The 19,748-nt window shown below is 37.5% G+C and overlaps 1 protein-coding gene across 1 annotated transcript in view; it reads right to left on the bottom strand.

Annotated features, from left to right (window-relative positions):
• EEA1 (early endosome antigen 1) overlaps nucleotides 1-19,748 on the bottom strand; it is a 76,479-nt gene that overhangs the window by 13,967 nt on the left and 42,764 nt on the right. The window contains exons 11-22 of the mRNA XM_009321361.1: nucleotides 16,796-17,134; nucleotides 12,364-12,513; nucleotides 11,257-11,376; nucleotides 10,823-11,026; nucleotides 10,016-10,216; nucleotides 8,622-8,735; nucleotides 7,259-7,414; nucleotides 5,167-5,306; nucleotides 4,226-4,556; nucleotides 2,641-2,742; nucleotides 983-1,177; nucleotides 7-133 (exon numbers count right to left, since the gene is read on the bottom strand). Coding sequence (XP_009319636.1) covers nucleotides 7-133; nucleotides 983-1,177; nucleotides 2,641-2,742; nucleotides 4,226-4,556; nucleotides 5,167-5,306; nucleotides 7,259-7,414; nucleotides 8,622-8,735; nucleotides 10,016-10,216; nucleotides 10,823-11,026; nucleotides 11,257-11,376; nucleotides 12,364-12,513; nucleotides 16,796-17,134 — 2,179 coding nt within the window. The remainder of the gene's footprint in view (nucleotides 1-6; nucleotides 134-982; nucleotides 1,178-2,640; nucleotides 2,743-4,225; nucleotides 4,557-5,166; nucleotides 5,307-7,258; nucleotides 7,415-8,621; nucleotides 8,736-10,015; nucleotides 10,217-10,822; nucleotides 11,027-11,256; nucleotides 11,377-12,363; nucleotides 12,514-16,795; nucleotides 17,135-19,748) is intronic.

Below are 19,748 nucleotides of genomic sequence, written 5' to 3'. Positions count from 1 at the left end.
CCTCCTGCAGCTTCTCCATGTTTTCCTTATGTTTTTCATGGGCCTTCTGTAAGTCTGCTAGCTTGACTTTCTCTGCTTTAAGCTCCTGTGCTGACAAAATAGACTGCTGTTGTAGTTTATTCTCCAGTTCTGCCTGAAACATACGCATAGGAAGTTTCAATTAAAGTTACAGACAGTAAAGTAAGCTTAATCATTTCAATAAACTGCATTTCTACTGCAAGATGAGATTTTTATTCCACTTACAAAATAGCAGTTCAGTAATCTGATGTTTGTGATTTTACAGTAATATTTTGTAACTAATTTAACAACAAAATTTAATTCATGTCAAAAGACTAAGTGAAACACATTAAGACCAAATGTTAAAAATCTAAACAATGTTTCCAAGTCCTAAAGTTTCCACAGACTGACTAAAGCACAAATACAATCATGTAGCATAGGGCAGCCAAAGCTGGAGCAACATTTAACAGTGCATGGCACACAACACAACATTCCCTACTGTTGTAAGACATTTGAACTCTTTCCATTATCGTTTATGAGTTTCATACTGTCACTTAGATAAATTCTTTTGGTATAATAAGAGCAGACTTGGTTTAAAACTGCCACAGACATTCCAACACACTGCAGAGTTTGTCTAAACTACTCCCACAAAATTCTACTGCTTTACAAGAAAATGGCAGCTCTTGCCTCCTGCAGCAAATTAAACACATTCAATCTAGCCATTTTTATCACTTTATTGAAACTCAATTCCTACAGAATTCATATTTCAGCACTGGTTCTTTTTACTTTATTATTATTGTTGTTGATGATGATGTTTCTATCTCCAACAGCACGTGAAGACCTCGTTTCCGCATCCTGACCTTATCATTTCCAACAAGACTACAGCAAACAGCTGTTTATCACAAAGATATTGACATAAAAGCTGCAGCATTATCAGAGAAATTTACATTAATTTTCTTAAAGGAGTAAGAGAGGCCAGTCTTACCTTTTCTAAATGGGCAGTTTTTAATTCAGCTTGCAGTGTCTCACTATGTTTTTTCTTCTGCTCAAAAGATTCCTTTAACTCTCTCAGCTTTCCCTGAAGATGTTGTTCACTTTTTTCTTTCTCCTTCAGAAGACCCTGAATTTCCAGTACTTGCGCTCGTGCTGAATCAAGTTCTATCGACAACTGCTTAGAAATCTATATTCAAAAATATTAAATAACTGTATATAATTTTAATCACTATTTGTACATGCTGTAGTATGTGAAACTGCCTATTGAACCGAGTGGATGACAAATTACCTAGTCCAAAAAGCAAACAGACATTTTCACAGATGAAAAACTGGTCAAAGCTGTTAAAGCTGAAGATACAGCTTCAGGAAATCAGCTCCCAAAAGACTGCTAGAAGTTGGGAAGAATCCCCTGACTGTAGGAATCTGAAAGGCTTGTCCTATTCTACTTTTCTCTAGGCACCTGTTACTTTCCTCTGCCAGAGACCAAACACCAAGCTACACCTTTCTTGTAATCCAGTATGCCCACTCTCATGTTTTTACAGAGAGCTGCAGATTATTTGCAGGAAACGGTTTCCAAGTATGCTACTGTTATTTCTTGTACACAGAACCAGACCATCCCACAGTGCCACTGCTCCTACCTTCTGCTTCAGAGCTAGGTGGTCAAACATTGGCAAGCAGATTTTAAGAGCTGCCATAACACATTAAAATCATCTTTTTTTCCCCAATTTCCTACCCTTAGAGCAGCTGCAGTATTTTTTCACCATTCAAAATTAAGAGCAGGCAACTTTTCTCCAGCTAGCAGTGGTCTGGGCTCTCCTGCTGCCAACTGCAGCAGATACCAAATTCATCCTCCTGCACTTGCTGCAGAGCACCATAGTGCTTCCGCTGAATGAGAGAGGAGCCAGGGGAGTAGCAGCAGTAGGTACAGAGCAATTACCATCACACCTGCACATCCACAAACCCTCTTTCAGGCAGTAAGAGTCCATCACAGTCTGTCAAACTGTGTCCACTGATCTTATCTTTTCCGATTCCTTTGGGGAACAGGTGACAGCTTGGGTAAAAAAATCCATGAAAGCGGATTTGGCCTTCAGGCTGCCAGCTGGACTACATTTTGCAGTCTGAATGCTCATCTTTAAAAAAGAAGTACATTTGGTCCTTGTGCAGTCACAGGCAAGTGACAAACACAAGTTTGCAAAAGCAACTAAATTCTTCAAGGATATCTAAAAATGTCCTGTCAACCATAAAACAGAGAACATACTGATTAGGCCTGAGACTAAAACAGATCTAAGGATACAAGGTAACAACTTTTATTGTATGAAAGTATGAAAAAAAAAAAAAAAGAGGACACGGTACTACCAAGTAACTGTTTCACTAATGAAAAAACCTGAAGGGCTAAAATCCCTAAAATCCCTAAAATACTAAGGTATGCCAGGCACAGAAAGGTAGGAGTAAAACCTGTATTTTAAAGCTTCATATTAACATCTAGGAAATTTTTAGTATCAGCTTATTTCAGTGCCCCAGGTAGGTTACAATTTGAGAACTGCAACCTCTTTATGTCTCATCAGTCCCAGCATGTGAGACTGAAAACGAATCTTTTAGACGTTTATTATTATTGGTTTCTAGATTTTTGAAACTAGGTGGACAGCTTACCCCCTCCTTTTTTTCCAGTGAGTTTTTCAATTCATTCCTCTCTTTAGCTACAGACTCTGTTTGTACCTGGAGCTGGTGTTTTACTTCTTGGCAAGATTTTTCCTAAAAAACATAAGACAAGGAAATATTCCTGTGAGCTTTGAAGACCAGGTACCAGGTATTTTCGCATGATCTACAAAGCCTTGAAAAATAATGCTTTCCTTTTCAGTGAAAAAGCTTTCCTTCTCAGCTGCAGACATATTTTCAGCTCAAAACTTCTCAGAACTTTAACAGTGGTAAATCTAAGCTGAACACAGCTGATCCCTGTACTAACAAAGGCAGCCATGTGCCAGCGAGTTCGTCTGACTAGAGATAGTCTCCCTGCTTGAAGCTGCTGTTGGCAGCCCTTCTTCTTGTGGGAAGCAGTAAGCTCATCACTCTCCTCAGGATCCAAAATTTCTTGATGTTCTAAAACTCACAAGCAAGTACACTTGCAGGACTTGTATGCAAATACAACTACATTTTAAGCCCAAATACTATGCACTTAAAACCATGGCGAGCCTCCAAATGACTACAGAATTAGAAGCAGAATCTGGACTCCTGTCTAAGTCTAAATCAGGGAGAAAATCCTTCAATTTTTTAGGAGAAACAAATATTTAAACAGCAGTAACTAAGTAAAGCAAACAAAAAGGCTTATCTTGAAAAGGTGAAAGAGTAAAGTAAAAAATGTTATTTTTAACTAGGAGCGGAATTTTTTTTAGATCAGAATAAAAGCAGCTCTGAATGGGTTCTAGGAAATGGTGACACGTAAGATGAGAAGGGAATGAGAAAGACACCCCTACCATGTCTGAGGCAGGCGTGTCAGAACCGTATAGGAAAAATCTATAAAACGTATTCATATAGTGCTCATTCATATTGCCAACAAACAAAAGAGGGAAGAAAAAGGTGTATTTTAAGGCTAGTGAGAGTTCACTTTCTTTACCATAATAGGTTGGTCTGGTGGTCAAGCACTTGTTATACCACCACTTGCGAGGCCTTTCTGAAACTCAAATAGTTCTAGTACTCTGATAACACCTGAAGCTAGGCATCTCCCCGAACGACAGATGATGTTACTCTGCCTGCAGTACGCAGCCTTCCAGCGTGTCCACACAAGTGCACGGGAAGGTTCTATATACAAAGACTCCAGAAAGGAAACTAAAATGGCCTCAGAAAAACGACGTCTTCTTCAATATGGTGGCACTTTAGCAAAGCGTTTATAATTTTGTGTTGCTATAATAAGGCTGATGTATTTTTAAAAAGGGGGACATTTCCCATCAAATTGTTTCACCACTTGTCTCCATTTAGTTTCTTCACCATATTAAAGGCAGGCAGCAAGAAAAAGGGATCCTGTTGTGTGATATGACTGATGTTTACTACTGTAAGCATCCAGACAAAAATTTAAGGTAGGACACACGTATGAACTACTAAAAATCGCAATTTGTTTTTCCTCAAGGCAATTAATTTCCATGCATTGTCATTGTATGTACACTGTTTTCAGACAGAAAGCAAAGTCATTTTATCAGACTGTAAATACACCAAACAATGTCTAATGAAAGAAACTACTAACCATTTCTGCCACAGCTGCTTTTCCTTTTTGTATTTCTTTTTCTAATTCCTCCTTTCTTTTTTTGAAGGATTCAGAATTTTTTGAGAGCTTGTCTTTGGTAGCTGTAAGGTCTTTTAATAGAGTATCCTTCTCTAATTTCACTTGTTGCAGCTCTGATGTTGCTGCTTGCATTTTACAATCCAATTCCTTGAGTTGTTCACTTGTATCTTGATTTGATTTCTCAAGGTTTTGTTTGAGGCTGGCCTTTTCCTCCTCCTGCTTTGAAATTTGCTGTTTCGCTTGTTCAAGGGCCTCACATTTCTTCTGCAAATCCAATTTAGCATTAGATAGCCTGCAAATACAAAGAGAAAAATATATTCTTTTTTTTTAATTCTTCTTCACGGGTTCTTTTGTATTATTCAATGTCTCTATTATTTAATATATTAACTGTAGAAATACTTCAAAGCATACCTTTTTCATCCAGAGCATGGGCATTTTGTCTCTCCAATGAAGACATACCAGCAACTCTAAAAACTATTTTGAGATGGATTTTTCTTCCTCAACTATAATGAACAGAAACTACCCCTTTGCTGCTTATGCATAAATTGCAAATTAGTCTTCGAAAAAAGTTACAGAGCTGTGGATATTTAAAGAGGGACCTCACTACCTCAAACTGTTCAGATATTCAGCTGACAACAAGCACAGTGAATAAACTGAAGAAGTGTATTGAATCACAGCAGTCAGTGATTCACATGAGACAACATGGCAGATGGAGTCTGCATGGCATATAGAGTGAAAGAAAACAGGTGGGATAAAACTCAGTTCTCATAGCAGAGGGAACACATCACTTATCTATGGTTCTATGAAATCACAGAAGAGAAGAACAAAATTTCAACTCCAGTCCAAACCACTCTAGTTTTACGTCTGACTTTGAAAAGTACTGTAACACAGGAAATGCATACGCTTCTGTTGCTGCTTCAAGTTGTTTAGTCAGTTCTGCTGTTCGGAGGTCTAGTTCTGTAGATTGCTGTCGCTGCTGCTGTAACTCCTGAAGAGCTTGTTCTTTGCTTGCTTTAGCATCAAGAATGTCAGCTTCAAGTTTCTGAGATAGAAAAATAAAAAGTTAGAGCCATCAGAACACAACCAACAAAATAAAAACAGCAATAAGAAGCAGAAGTCATCTAGTCTGTGAGTAGCATTTAACTGTAGAAAGCCTTTACTGTAGGAAGCAGTCACAATTCTCACACATCATCTACCTATTTCATTAGTTTGCTATTTATCTTTCATTATTTAGTTCCTGCAAATCTCTTGCTCCTCCAGAACTGAACTATGTTGGTAAAACATTCTGAAATCATCTTTAAACTAAAGGCCAAGCAGCCATTTTACTGCCAAGTGATAGATAAAAAGCAGAAATCTTTAAAAAGCATATCCAAAACATCCACAGAAAAAAAGGCCATGCACAGTGCTCAGCTTTGGGGCCGGGTTCTCAGCCACCACCAAGTAGTTTCAGCAGTTTCAAATGACTGCTGATTTACATATCCCAAGAACTCTGCCATTCTTTCTAACAAAAACAAAGACACGAACTACAGCTGTGAAGAAATCCTGTGCTCACTTGGAAGAGGTTTTTCTTAGGGTTTTTTTTCAAAGGTACTTGTTCATTTACATGGAGTATAAAGAACACAGGGGTCTTCAGCAAACAGGCACTGCTTAGACTCTTCAACACACTGGCTGTTTTACAGGCACTTCTGCTTTCATGCAGTGGTCATAAAACAAAATGGCCAAGTTTCTCTGAGAAAATTCCTGAGGGCTTTTTGTTTTTTTGTTGTTGTTGTTTTTTTTAAATACTATGCATTCAACTGGAATATTCCCAAAGAATGGCAATGACACCGAGATTTTACACAGAATTGCATTCCTGTTGACAGCATCAACAACCCTGCTCAGTTTCACACTTCAGCTATCAGGAACCTCGTGAAATCTTGTGCAAGCAAGCACTGTATTCCTCCCAAGCATTTGTGTCTGTTGGTTAGTCATGAAACTTCAGCAAAAGGATGAAAAATAAAAACAGAAATGAAAGTGGGCAGAAAAAAAACTGTGCAAAAGAAGAGAGAGGTGGAAACACAAAATAATTACGCTAATAATGCAAATGTATGACTGCTTTATTTTTTAATAGCATTGGATTTAAAATTCCATACAGGGAAAACAACCTTCCTTCTCTTCTATAGAGCACATAAGCTAGGAAAAACACCCCACTCAGTCTTGAGCATAAAGACTGATATCTCCTTCAAAACAGACAGACAGCATTCCAAAACCAGTTCTGCATTGCTCCTAAGATCCCTGTATCATACGGTTTTATGTGTCGTGAATTTTGACCACCAAGTTTGCTTAACAAATATTGAACAAAGGTTAAAGCCCAAATTTAAAAGCTCTCAAGCATTAGGACTAATTCATATCCTTAACTGAAAACATTAGTATCTCAAAACACCAAAAGGTTCTGCAAACCTTCTGCCAGAATTATGTGTACTTTAAGAGAAAAACTGATTCCAGAAATGGAATGCAGAACTCAAGATCAAGATAGAGGAAAAACATTGATTAAAAAATCTTGATAAAAAGCCTCTGTAGAAGCCTACTGAAAGGCTTTAGAAATAAATTAAACCAGACAGGTAGTGTTGTCTTAGTCTAACCAATGTAACACATATTCCCTGCTACCACTTGTAAAGCGTACAAGGTTGAACTTGAAGACTCTAATTTTGGGAAGTATTCATGTTCCCTCTCATAACACTTTCCAGGTAGCACAGAGTTTGGTAGAAGCACACGTACAGGAAAATGACAATATAGTGGCAATGTCCTAAGCCTATCTTCTTAGTGTGATATGCTAGCATGGAAGAAGAGGAGAATAAGATTAAAGGCTGGATCAGGAAACACTAGTGAAAAAGAAAATCTACAAAAGTGGTATTGATATAATCCTTCCCCCATAATTTGAGCACAGCTTTTATCACATACTATCAAACAGCAGAGAATATCAGTTTCTGTAAGCTCACTGTGTTCAATACAAACCTTAAGCTGTCCCTCTAGCTCTTCAGTTTTCTGTTCTAAATAAAGACGTTTCTCTTTGTACTCTTTAAGATTGGCTTCCAGCTGAGCACAGTATTCCTGCTTATCATTCAGCTTCGCTGTAACCTGATCCAACTGAACGCTGACCTTATTTAACTCCTGAGGTAAAATAAAAATACGAAGGTGGTTAGTTTTTAAATGACTTCCAAAAATGACTAATGCCACATATGCTTTAAATGATCTAACATGTTCAAATTAAAAAGGAAAATTATATTTCTTTTTTATTCTGAAGGGCAGGAAATTGAGAGGGGAAACACAAACACGTGCACAAATTCCCTCTGTTAAACTGCCGAAATTTCTTTTAAAGCCTCAATATTACTCTCAAACTTTATAGGCTGTGGGCTAAAGGTGTTTTAAGTTATAAATGGAAGAGGAATTGTAGATAATAAATGTACTAGATCGTGCAGTTAGTACAACAGTAACTAGAAAGTAACACTACAAAACCTTAGAGAAATGCTGTCTTCATGAAATCAAGCACCATCAAAGAGGAAAGCCAATACCATGGAAACAGTCAGTTCTCCACATACCAGAGATGATTTCAAACCATTTGGTCCAACAAAAAACAATGTAATTTCAGCAAGAGACATGAACACATTCACCTAGTAACCACTATGATGGTTACATCAAAGCTCATTGCTTTCCAACCAAGCTGATATATTTAATTATTAATTAATTATTTAATAGTTGCAAAAAGAGGTCTTCTGTTTGTCGCAATTAATTACATTCCCACCCTAAAAAATGGTCTTATGTTAGCATCTGCTGGATGTTTCCATGAACACCACAGCAGCACTGATTCTAACAATGCAAATATTTGATTCAGCAGCCAGAGTAATGCTTCACTAGGATTAACACACATTAAAACATGCAACTTTAACAACAGTCTTTTGGTTTTTTGTGTCAGTTGGCACACAGATAATTACTTCTGAATACAGGCATCTGATTCGGAATTTATCTGAATCTGCAATAAGAGTTAAGAGTTTTCACTTGTACCCAGTGCATTCTACAATCTTTTCTTCGTAGCATACAGGTGAGAATTGCATTATACCCCAATAGGACAGCTTAGATTCTGAACCATAATCCTACAGCAAGGAGTGGATTCCTAAGTAAATTCTTTACACTGCAAAATGTATCTGGCCCAGATTACAGCAAAAAGAACTGAATACATATCACACGGTTAAAATATCCTAAATGATGATTTCCAAATGCATAGTCACATGTTTATTTAGTTTGTAAACAGACTATTCTTAGATTTTAAAGTAGTTTTTTAGGTAACATAGAAACTTCATGTTTATGTGTTGCTTATAACCTGTTGCTTATCTTGCAGTGCATGCTGGGCAGTGTCCAGATGATTCTGAAGATCTGCTCTTTGAGCAGCTTTCGATGCTTCTGCTGAAAGTAGCAAATCAGTCTTTGCTTTTACCTGAAAGACAAATTGTGTTTCACTAAAACACCTATTTTACCGTAGCTCTTTTTAATTTTTTTTATACTCATCCGTAAGTTTAATAGTAAAATCAGTAGTTTTCATGTGCTAGTGTAAAAAAAAAAAAAAAGAAAGATTTTCAAGGTTTAGAAAAATAGCAGGATTTTAAGCCACAGTTAGTTCTTACTTTGAGCTAAAAAAACAGACAAACAAAAGAAAACCCACCAGTCCCACTCATCATCTATTCTAGGAAAATATTTTTACTTACTAACAAAGAACAATGGGATAGACTTACCGCATTCACACCCATGCATGCCTTGATAACCTCAGACTACATGGACATTTAAGGGTCTCCAAAATTTTTAGAAACAAAAAGAATAAAAAACAACAAAAATAAGCTTCCACATGCATACTACTTTTCTCTGCTCCTATTTGCCTTTTAGGGAGCAAGCCTCCCTTCCTTCCAAAACAACCAGCAAACAAAATTTAGAAGGTGGGTATGAATGGTGTTGGTGCAGAGAGGCAATATTCAGGGTCACCTGCTATTGTGGTTTACTGTTTTTCTCCCTAATAGAAATGCTACTTCTCTGAAGACTGTAAGGAAGCTCACATTGCCTTAAAAAGCAGTTGCAACACTCCATAGATCATTCAATTCTAGCTCTAATGCCTTGGTGAAAAAACAGCTCAGATAGATAGTGTAGCGAAGCCCAGTAAAAGCATCGCAAAGCTACATTGGAAGACGTTCCTAGACCTGTTTGGAAACTGAGCAACACTAATTCAAAAGACACCACAGTGTATTAATCCAACAACAACAGTACTAGCTGCTCCAAGTGTACCGATGCAAGAACTTCTGATCAAATGTTATTTATTCTGTGGGATAGCTGAACATAATTAGCAGCTTTTAGCTTAAGCAGACTTTCACTCTGGTGCAGAGAATCCAGGACTGATAAGAGCAGAGTTTTGGATAGCTAATCATTACAAATACAACAAGAGATGCTTGAGGACAGATTTTCCCAACTCAATTATGAACTTTGGGGTTGGTTTAAATAAACAACAAAAACAATATAGACAAAACCAACAACAAAAAAAAACAACACTTGCCATCCATTGCTATTCTGAATCCACTTACATTTTCCTCAATTTTATCTGCCTTATTCTACTTCATTCGTCTGTTAGTAGAAACATGCAATTTCTCCCAAATTGCTTTGTACGTTCTCTGGAGAGAATACAGAAATCACAAGCAGGATTTATCATCACCAGACGGTATAGAGTTCCATTACCTGTACATCAAGTTGTGAAACTTTCTCTTTACTTTCATTGAGCTGGCTGGTTAGTTCAGTGATGTTTGCTTCCAGGGAGAGCACACGGTCTTGAGCAGCTCTTAGATGTGCCTTTTGCTCCTGCACTTGCTCATGCAAATTCTCTTGGGCTTGTTTATGACTTTCTGATTGATTCTTCAGCTTCTCTGTCAGCTGAGTTACCTGCAGTGAAAAAAAAAAGAAAGGAGGTAATTAGAAGAGAAGGCTGGAACAGCACGTCCAAGGAAGTCATAAATCTTTTTAATTTTAGCGTGTCTTGTCATGGCTTTGGAATCTCAAAACTATCACATTTCTTTTTCTGAACTATTACAGTAAAGCTATATTGTACACAATACCAGAATTTAAACAGGTTACTAGTTAAAAATGGAAGCAAAAGGGATTTGTCAATTTGGCCTTACTGTCACAAAACCAAAATACTAAGGAGACAACAGATGCAGGCTAAACTGAATTTTGGTGTTGAAAGCAGGAATTAAACCTCTTTTTAAAGTAAGAGAAACAAACGTGTATATGTATCCAAAAATTATTTGTAAGCGCATATTACTAGCATATGTACATAGGAAAGAACTAGGAATTCCTTCCCCTATGCTGATAGCAAGGAAGTCACCAAAACACAAGTTCTGTGAAATTTACAGAAAGATCTTTAAAGTAAGTATCAAAGAAACAGCAAAGTACAGAAAAGATTAATGTCATATCTGATGGGATAGGAAAAAAGGAAACATGATTCAATAATGAGAGTGAGCGAAAAGAAACAAGTCTCCGAGTTCCTACCTGTATTTGCAATGCATGGTTTTTCTCTTGTAGCTGGTTAAGAACTGCAGTTTCTCCTTCACCAGCTTGAATTTTTGCATATAAGTCCTCTCTTTCCTTTTCTAGCAGAGAGATGTTTTCTTTGCTTTTTTGAAGCAAAGCCTCAAGATTTTGAATTTTTTGGTCCTTATCTCCAATTTGTCGTAGTACTTGCTCCAAATCATTCTAGAAAATTGCATAATAGCTTCCTTAATTATAGGGACCTTAGAAGTTATTCCTGATGCATAAAATACTGGATAAATTTATTAAACGCTCTCTGTATATTCTGTTCTAGAGTTACAAGTTAATTTATTGAAACTAGTATAAGTCACGCAAGTCATTTTTACAGAGAAAACATATTGAAACTAATGAAATCCTGAAATACACTTTCATATGAGGATACATAACTATGTTACCTGGGCTTCTCGTAGTTTTGCTGTAGTATTTTGCTGAAGTGTCTGCTGTTCCTGGTGCTGCTGTTTTGCCTTATCTAATTGATGTTGCAATTCTGTGGAATTTGCTGCTTTTTCCTTTAGCTGAAAAAAAACAGCCAACCAACCAACCAGACCATTCAGTATGCCAACAGTGCTTAATGTTCATTCCAATGCTAAAAGATTTTACTCTAAACACGAATATTTGAAAACTGGTATAAAAATAAAAGTGTGTGATGCTAGTTAACAAATCAAAATCTAACCAAAGCATTCATTACTATTAATAGGTGAGATTCTGAATCACAAGCGAGAACTATAAAACAACTATCAGACATATATGTATTTTAGCGCTCAAAAATCTAAAACATAAGAGATTTTTAGTATGTTTTTTCCAACAGTTGTTAAGATGTAACGACTGATAATATAGATACCTGTAAAACAACATTATTATTACTATTATTAGCAGTTTTAGTAGCAACTTCAGTTTAGCAATCTCTCCACTTCTATACTGGTCAAGGCTTTGCAAATTAGCTACAGAAAAGCTTTAAAGCTTTGGCAACGTACCACTCAGATATTTGGCCAATCCCCATACAGGCAGCAGAAAATCAGCAACGTATACAAGATGCTCATTAAAACAAATAAAAATTAATAAAACAAGTGATTTCTGCCCATCCACCCCACGCAGGTTATTAACTATCAATGACCTGCTGTGCCACGTTCACTTTTTCTTCATGTAGTGCTTTATCTCACAAAAATATCTACATACTAAAGTTTACCGATATGAGCTTAGATGCACCTAAGTCTTTTTTTCACAAGAACCTTAGACAAAGCTCTTAAGTGCAAAAAGCACATCTTTTGTTCATCTGTAAAGCACCATGTACATCCATGCATCTGATAAGCATTTAGCCTTACAAAACCTGTTAATGCAAGTGGCATTTCAGCAGATCTTGACAATTTTACTCTAAGACTTTAACACTGTTAGTCAAGTGAAATTCCCTTAAGGACAAACTTTATGAACTGCAACATCACTACAAGTGTATACAGGCTACTATCAGAACCAGAGCAAACTAGAGCCTCCATAAAAGCCCCTACCTGCTCTTCAGCACGAGAAAGTTTTAACTGCAGATCAGCCACCTGCTGCTCTTTGTCCATCAGTTTCTCACTAGACAGCTGCCTCTGTTCCTTGAGCCGCCCGTGTGCTTCCCCTAGCTGGCGCTCTGTTTCTAGAAGTTTACTGTGCAACTGGAAAAAAAAAAGCATCCATTTTTTCAGCCATTCTTTAGCCAACAGCGCTGCGTTTTAGACTCACTTTGCGCAGTGTTTACCAGAAGTCTTCATAACCCAGAGTGAAACAAGTACACGAGCTCCTGAAGTCATGTATGCACATCATACACCTCAGAAACACAAATCATGTTAAAAAACAGCATCAACTGCACAAGCACAAACAAATATTCAAAAAAGTAGGTTGGAGGGACCCAGAAACATCCTCATTTATCTACAGAAGCCCTTCAATACGAGTTACAGAGATTTAACAGAAACACAGAGGGCAATCCTTCAAAGACATAAGGATTATCATGTAAAACAGTGATGCTTAGAGCAATCTCATCTTACACAGCGCACACCCTCACTCCTGTACATCCACTGGCTGAAGCACCATGCCTTTACCTGTCCTGCTGGTTCCCACAATATACTGTTCTGCATTGCTAGACTAGTAAGATTGTGATTTTTAGCTTGATCTGGCTACATCAACGGCATTCATTCTCTGCAGAGGAGACACATGAACCTTCAATGTAAGGCACACAGTAATTTTGGTGGCTTGTACCCCAGCACCTCCCAGCAGCAGACAGTAAGTAGGGGGATGCGCTCTTCCAGCTGGACATAAGCCTGCCTTATAATTTTTTCAGTCATCAAAAGCAGTACTGCACCATCTTCAAAATGCAAGTGTGGCCTTTTACAATTCACTGTTATAAAAAGCTGCCTCCATAAAACCAGCTTTTCTTCTATTTGAAGCTGTCACTATAGGCCCTGGGTTACCTCCTGCCTACTTCTACATGAACACATTCACAGATACAGAAATGAACTTCCAACTCAATGCAAAAAACAGAGTATGGATCAGGCCTTGCAGCACAGCAAGAACTTTCTACAGGTATCAGGATGAATGAAGCTTGCTTCACTATGAATTTGTGTCCAAGACCCCTGAACCATTCACCTTTTAACTCCAGGTCCTCCCTTCAATATCCCTAAACCTTTCTCACATTTTCCTCAAATCCCTGCTAATATCTAGGCAAAAGGCAGCACAATCTTGTTGCTCACTGCAAGTTACCACTTGGTGACCAGCTGGCCGCCTAGAGGGACAGAAAAAGGAACAGCGGTTTTGATAACATTAAATCTTCCCCCCAGGCATCGAGGGGGTGAGGCATGAACATAAGTCTCTCCTTTACCCAGCTGCCTGTTTCCACAAGCATTTAACACTGAAGAACCTAACGCTGAAGACCTCCGGGCCATCTGTCAAAATTTGGCCAAAGTTATCAAACTCCCCTGCAAAAGTTACAGGGGATGGAGACAGGGAAACAAATGTGTCTATGCCTTATTTTCTTAGGAAACCAAGCTAAATTATTTGTTTTTGTGTCCACAACCACAAAAACTGTGAATGAAAAGCTGTTTGGCATGTGGTTTGAGATGCTGGCTGCTAACTGTGAGTGCACAGCTAAGAGAGAGGTAGGAGAAGAGGGAGGACATGGTGAGGAAAGAGACCATCATCTCTCCTCCAGTTATCAAGAACATTTGTCTTTTTCTGCAGGAATCACTAAATTATTAATACTTCTTCCTCACTAAAAATATGAACAAGAGCTGGAGGAAAAAAATCTAATGAAGAAAGGGTACAACAAGATAACTATTCTAACTATTCATGGCTATGTTAATACTGGGAGAGAATATTTGGAAAGAGGGAAATCAGCAAACAACAATTTACAGAAGTCACTTTTATTACAGTCACAGTTAAGTATTTTTGAAGGACTTTAAGATTGACTTTAAGTAAACAGAACTATAAAATCCAGGATTAACCTATGTTACAGAATACAAAAATCATAAAAAATTTAGACTTTCAAAGATACAATCAGGTAGATTCACATTTTCTCAACAACAACAGTATTTATTAGCAATTAACACTTCTTCAAGACTGAAGGAGTCCATATTTTGCGTTACCCTTTTCCTATTGCTGTGCTGGAACCAACATTATCATTGAAGTTTTCTTCCATTGTGAAGATCACTTCCTTCACATGACCCAAATTCTAACATATACAAACTTAACCAGACATGCATCTGTTCAAACGAATTTTGAGAAGATGGCAAGGATTCTTTGAAAATGTGGTTTGATTAAACAACTATACATATAGCTTCATAAGCAGCATTCATTGTGTCATCATAAGCTATTGGACTACATGCATAAAAAGATAATTCCATTAAAGTATTAAGTGAACAAATATGAGGAATTTAGTCTTTTCATGACAAGAGTAACTGAACTCTTGTTTGGAGGGAGAGAGAGGAAGAGAAGTTTTTGCTTGGCTTTAATTTTATTTTATACCATGTATGAAGGGCTTTTTTCCTCCACTATTCTTTTACAATACAATTCTAAAACACATCCTGAGATCCAGCAGCTTGTTCGGGTTTTCTTGCTTAGACTGTCTTCCTTCCCAATGGTATCATCAGAGAATGTGCGATGCCTCCATTTCCTTTCACAGAAATTCATTCAGCGATGCATTATTCACCTTCCTCCTCCTTCATTTTCCCACCCCAAAAATCCTTCCTGAAAATGCCCTCTCAGGCTGAAATCAGATTTCAGCTCAACCTCTTGGCTGTGCTTCTGAAGCTTGCATACATGTTGCCTAGGCAGACTGAGGCAGTTTTACCAAGTCAGGATTCCAAAGCAGATAACAAATATAATTACCTCCCCTCCCCCTGACAGAAGACTGATAGGAGAAGGAAAGTCATTCTGGGGATGTAATACATACATAAATGAAGTTTTGCCAAGCCACAGTTCTTCCAAAATAAACTATACACGCACAACTTGCAACTTAATCTATTTCAGACTTGACAAAGGGTTGAAAATTGAGACACACTCATTTTAAAATGATAAAGTTTTACCAAGAGATTAAAATGAAGTACGTCACACTAACAAAAAAACCAGATTATTTTTTCCATCTTAGGACTGGACACAATTCCTGATGCACAAATATTTCTCCAGTCTAACATACTACTCCCTGAGACACTAGATAAAACAGAGTTCAACCAGCCTCAAATGTCAGTATGCTCAATGTTATACAAAAGTCCTGCTTCCATAACTCACTGGACTCAGCAGAACAATACATAAACGGTGGGGGGACGTATGCTCTGGGTGTTGTCATAGCTATCAGCAACATAAAGAGAAGGTGTTTGTGGAAAAGGAAGCAATATTAAGACTTCATACTATCCCTGCTTTTCACACTAAGTATACCCTACTGTATTCACTATTCAATTTTAAAGCAAATCAAGCATTGTTCAGTTCTAATGTAAAACGAAGACTCACTTCTCTCAAACCTCCTATAGAGTAGTAAAATTACTACTAGAAGTGAAACTACTTCTGATACTCTACCTGAATTTGTTTTTCGCATAACCTGAATTCACTATAGCTTCAGCTACCTTACTGAACCAGAATAAATAACCTTGCTGACTTAGGATTTGTCTATTACCGTATTTGTCATGGAAACTAAATATTCTGGGTTGCCCTCTCATTTGACAACACTTCCCTTACTTCAGGGAATGCATCAACAAAAAAAGGGGAGGGGAAAAATTGTAGGATGAAAGAAGAGTTCATTTAACACTGTAAGAGAAAAAGAGTGGACAAAAAACCTGTCTCAGATCAGCTAAAGCCTTTTTTATTCAAGTACAAAAAAAAAGTAAAATCAGAACATGAGAAAGAAGCTACAAAGTTTATGCTCATTCAATCTTAATCTTCAAAACTGAAATTATAAAGATAGTTTTAAGAAGAGTTCCAGACAGACTGAATTAGTAAGATGTTTCCCTTTCAGAAAAAAGGGAATTATACTACAAAATGTGGAAAGGTGGTTATAACTGTAGATGTTGCTGAGTTTGATTGTGACACAGGGACTACAACAATCCTCGTTTGCCCCTGACAAGAGTTTGGACCTACTAAAAAGGTTCAGACGTAATGACAAACAAATAGCAAAGAATTTCTGCACTCTTATAACAGCCTGTTCTTTTTGCCTGTTCTTTTCTTTACTTCTCTAAGGGGAAGACGTGATTGTATTTCATTCCCTGCAGTGTTAGGAAGAATGCTTTATATTTATTCAAATACCAGCTAGCTTTACATTTATTCAAATACAAGTACTGGTTAGTTACTCCCCTTCAATAAGGAAATGCAAATGCATGTGCATGAAAAATATGCATGCACAGTTTAAAAAACCCTAATGGGATGGTTTAAGGAACCATCCCAATAGGATGGTCTAGGAGGCTTAGGGAACCTTACCTGACTCAGTTCGCTTTGGAGTTGCAGGCCATGCTGCTCTTTTTCCTCCCTCTGCTGCTGGAGCTGTTTACATTCCGCCTTGAGATGCTGGTACTTTGTCTCTACTTCAGACAACTCCTCTTTAAGTTTCTGGCTTGCTTCCCCCTTCTCACCTAGCTCTGTCTGTAATCTCTGTATGGAGGCTTCAGATGCAGACAGCTTTGCCTGAAGCTGTTGGCAGTCCAGGTCTTTCTGGTGAAAGCTTGCCTGCACATTCTTCTTACTCACAGATATTTCATTGTGTTTTTCTTCTAGCTGGGTGTAGTCCTGTTCTTTCTTCAGCAGCTTCTCAGTCAGACTCTATGAAGAGAGTTATACAGCAATTCAAATTGCAATTCTGCTTACAGCTGTTCAATGCGTTATTCAAATTTCTTCTCAAATGTTGATGCTGAACAGTGAAGAACTTGCTCAAAAACATTATTAAAGGAAATATTGACCTCTATTTTGTATTACACAAGTTAATTCTGGAGCCCATACAGCACACAGCTTCAACTGGAAATAGTTTTTCATATTCTCACATAAATCCACTTCTTACTGAGAACACCACACGAACTCTATTTCTGTATCCTGAAGACTAATTTGCTTTCCCTGAACGTTCAAATTCTAGGTTATTACAACTGCATTTGCTTGGGGAAAAGTTGAAACAGTAATTTGAGTTATTAGTACACAGGAAAAGTTTTCAAGTACCAGTGTCCTTCACACAATTCCCTAAGCAACAACATTTGTGGTTTAATTCCTGTATAATCCTGTGCAGTCATCATGCTGGTCATTTTTAGAAGTATCCTAATTTTGCCCTGTCACTATATTTACAGCATGATCTGCTATCCAAATTATGGAAGAGAACCTGTGAAAACTAATAAAACTTGTGATGTTGGTAAATCACAGAATGAAACACTCATGATTTAACTTTCATTTTAGAAGATGATGTTTTTACATTTTAATTCATACCATCTAATTTCCTTGCATACAAATCAGCTCAAAGAGGATGGTTGCTCTGAGTTTGAAAACACTAAAAATTGAGATTCCCTAAAGGAAAGACAAACTTCGCTGAGCGTCACGATTTTTCTTACCACATTAACAACAGTAAATATTGCCGTGTCTAAGGTCATACTATCAAATTTACATGCTGAGACAAATACTGAAAAAAACTATTTACAGATAATTTTCAGCTATTACATAATGCTTTTTATCAAATTTCATGAACTAATCAAAATTATATTCAGATAGAAATTAAATATCTTAAATGACGAGATATAATTCCAGAAAGTTTAGGTTTTCCCCCAAGCTTAGCTGAGGCACTAACTAGAATTTCAAGCAGGACAGGGAAGCCATGGAACCATTTCCATTTTCCAGTGGCACTTTTTGAAGCACAGAAACACAGTTGCAGGGAGGCCCTGGTCGTCATCCAACCCAGGTAATTCATTCCATCTTCTTGAAATGTACCAGCAGGTTCCATTTATTGCAGCATCTTAGTGATATCTATCTCAGTGGAGCATTACTATGCACACCTTTTAAATGCTTGCGTTCTTCCTGCAGTTTCAGTGACTACTATATTCTCTAGTGACCTTTTCAATTAAAATACAGAAAAATAAAGAACACTTCTAGTATGTCAACCTGAAAAAATGCCAAGACTGAGGTTGGTCTTATGTATCGAAACTTCAGACAGTTCTCCAACTTTGGAATAACACTGTTCCAAAGATAAGATAGTCAGTGCCGCAATTCTAGCTATGCTGGGCATCTTAAAAGCACACTTCTGCACAGCATCCAGGAATGAAACCTGTTTTGCTAGAAGAAAAAGCTGTAAAATTGTCCATCTAAGTTGAACAGTTTTGTTCTTTACAGATTTTAACAAATGATGACTATGTTGGTTGTTATAAACCACATACAGACATTTCTATTTTACAATCGTGATAAAATAAACAGAAGAATCTATAAAAAAAGAGAGGTAGAAAACAAGCAGTCTTGCAAATGAGAACTCTAGCAGTCCAGCAACCCACGTGAGAACAAATATAATTAATGCCCTATGTGTCCATTTAAAAAAATACATACTTTCTAAAGCAAACAACTTAGCCAAAAATTCTGGCTCAAGACTAAAGTTTGGCTATTGAATTCTAGCCCTGAAGTAGGGTATTTTGAAATGTTTCTTGACAAATAAAACAACTTGTTGCTGTTACAGGTATGCAGAAGTTTTTATATATGCATATATATAGAATGCAGGAATAGAGTACATAAAGAACATACTGAGGTCCGGTGTCATCCTTATCCTCCTGAAGCCAGTGGCAAGGCTCCCATTGCTTTTAGAAAAGGCTTCACCCTCAGAATGTAAAATAAAGTTGCAATTCCCTTTTCATTAAAGAGAAATGGCCAGACAGGATCATTAACATTCATACTGAATTGTGTTCCTGAAATACCAACACACTACAGCACCTTTTTCATCATAGCTAGGCAAGTTAGAATTAAGGTATTAATATTACTACTTTGTAACTAGACCCACATGTCACATGTAGAACTGCTATGACCCACTTTGTGAAGAGTCAGTGCAGGGCAGTAACTTAAATTTTCAAGTGAAGGGGGGGGGAAAGAAAGAGAAACAGTTAACATCTTGAAGCTGACTGAGACTCTGGGAAGCTTTCAGGAATGCTATATAAAACAAAAAAGAAGCAAAGCTTCTTCACTGTCCCCTCACAAGCTATCCACAGGACAGCCAAGAGCAGCAAAGGTTCTTCACCATCACCCCACAAGCTATCCAAAGGACAGCCGAGAGCAGCAGCTACACATGGTTGGAGATGCTGCTCCACATTCTGTACTACTCTTCTCTCTTCCTCGTTGGTCTGAAGAGCAATACAACAACGAGTACCAGTGTTTGAAGCCACTGTCCCTGACAGCTGAACACCTTCTGCAGTCATGAATGGTC

Source organism: Pygoscelis adeliae, unplaced genomic scaffold, assembly GCF_000699105.1.
Source record: "Pygoscelis adeliae isolate BGI_AS28 unplaced genomic scaffold, ASM69910v1 Scaffold232, whole genome shotgun sequence".
NCBI classification, from domain to species: domain Eukaryota; kingdom Metazoa; phylum Chordata; class Aves; order Sphenisciformes; family Spheniscidae; genus Pygoscelis; species Pygoscelis adeliae.
The sequence above is the reverse complement of the archived record's forward strand: the minus strand, read 5'-3'. Positions and strand labels throughout refer to the sequence as shown.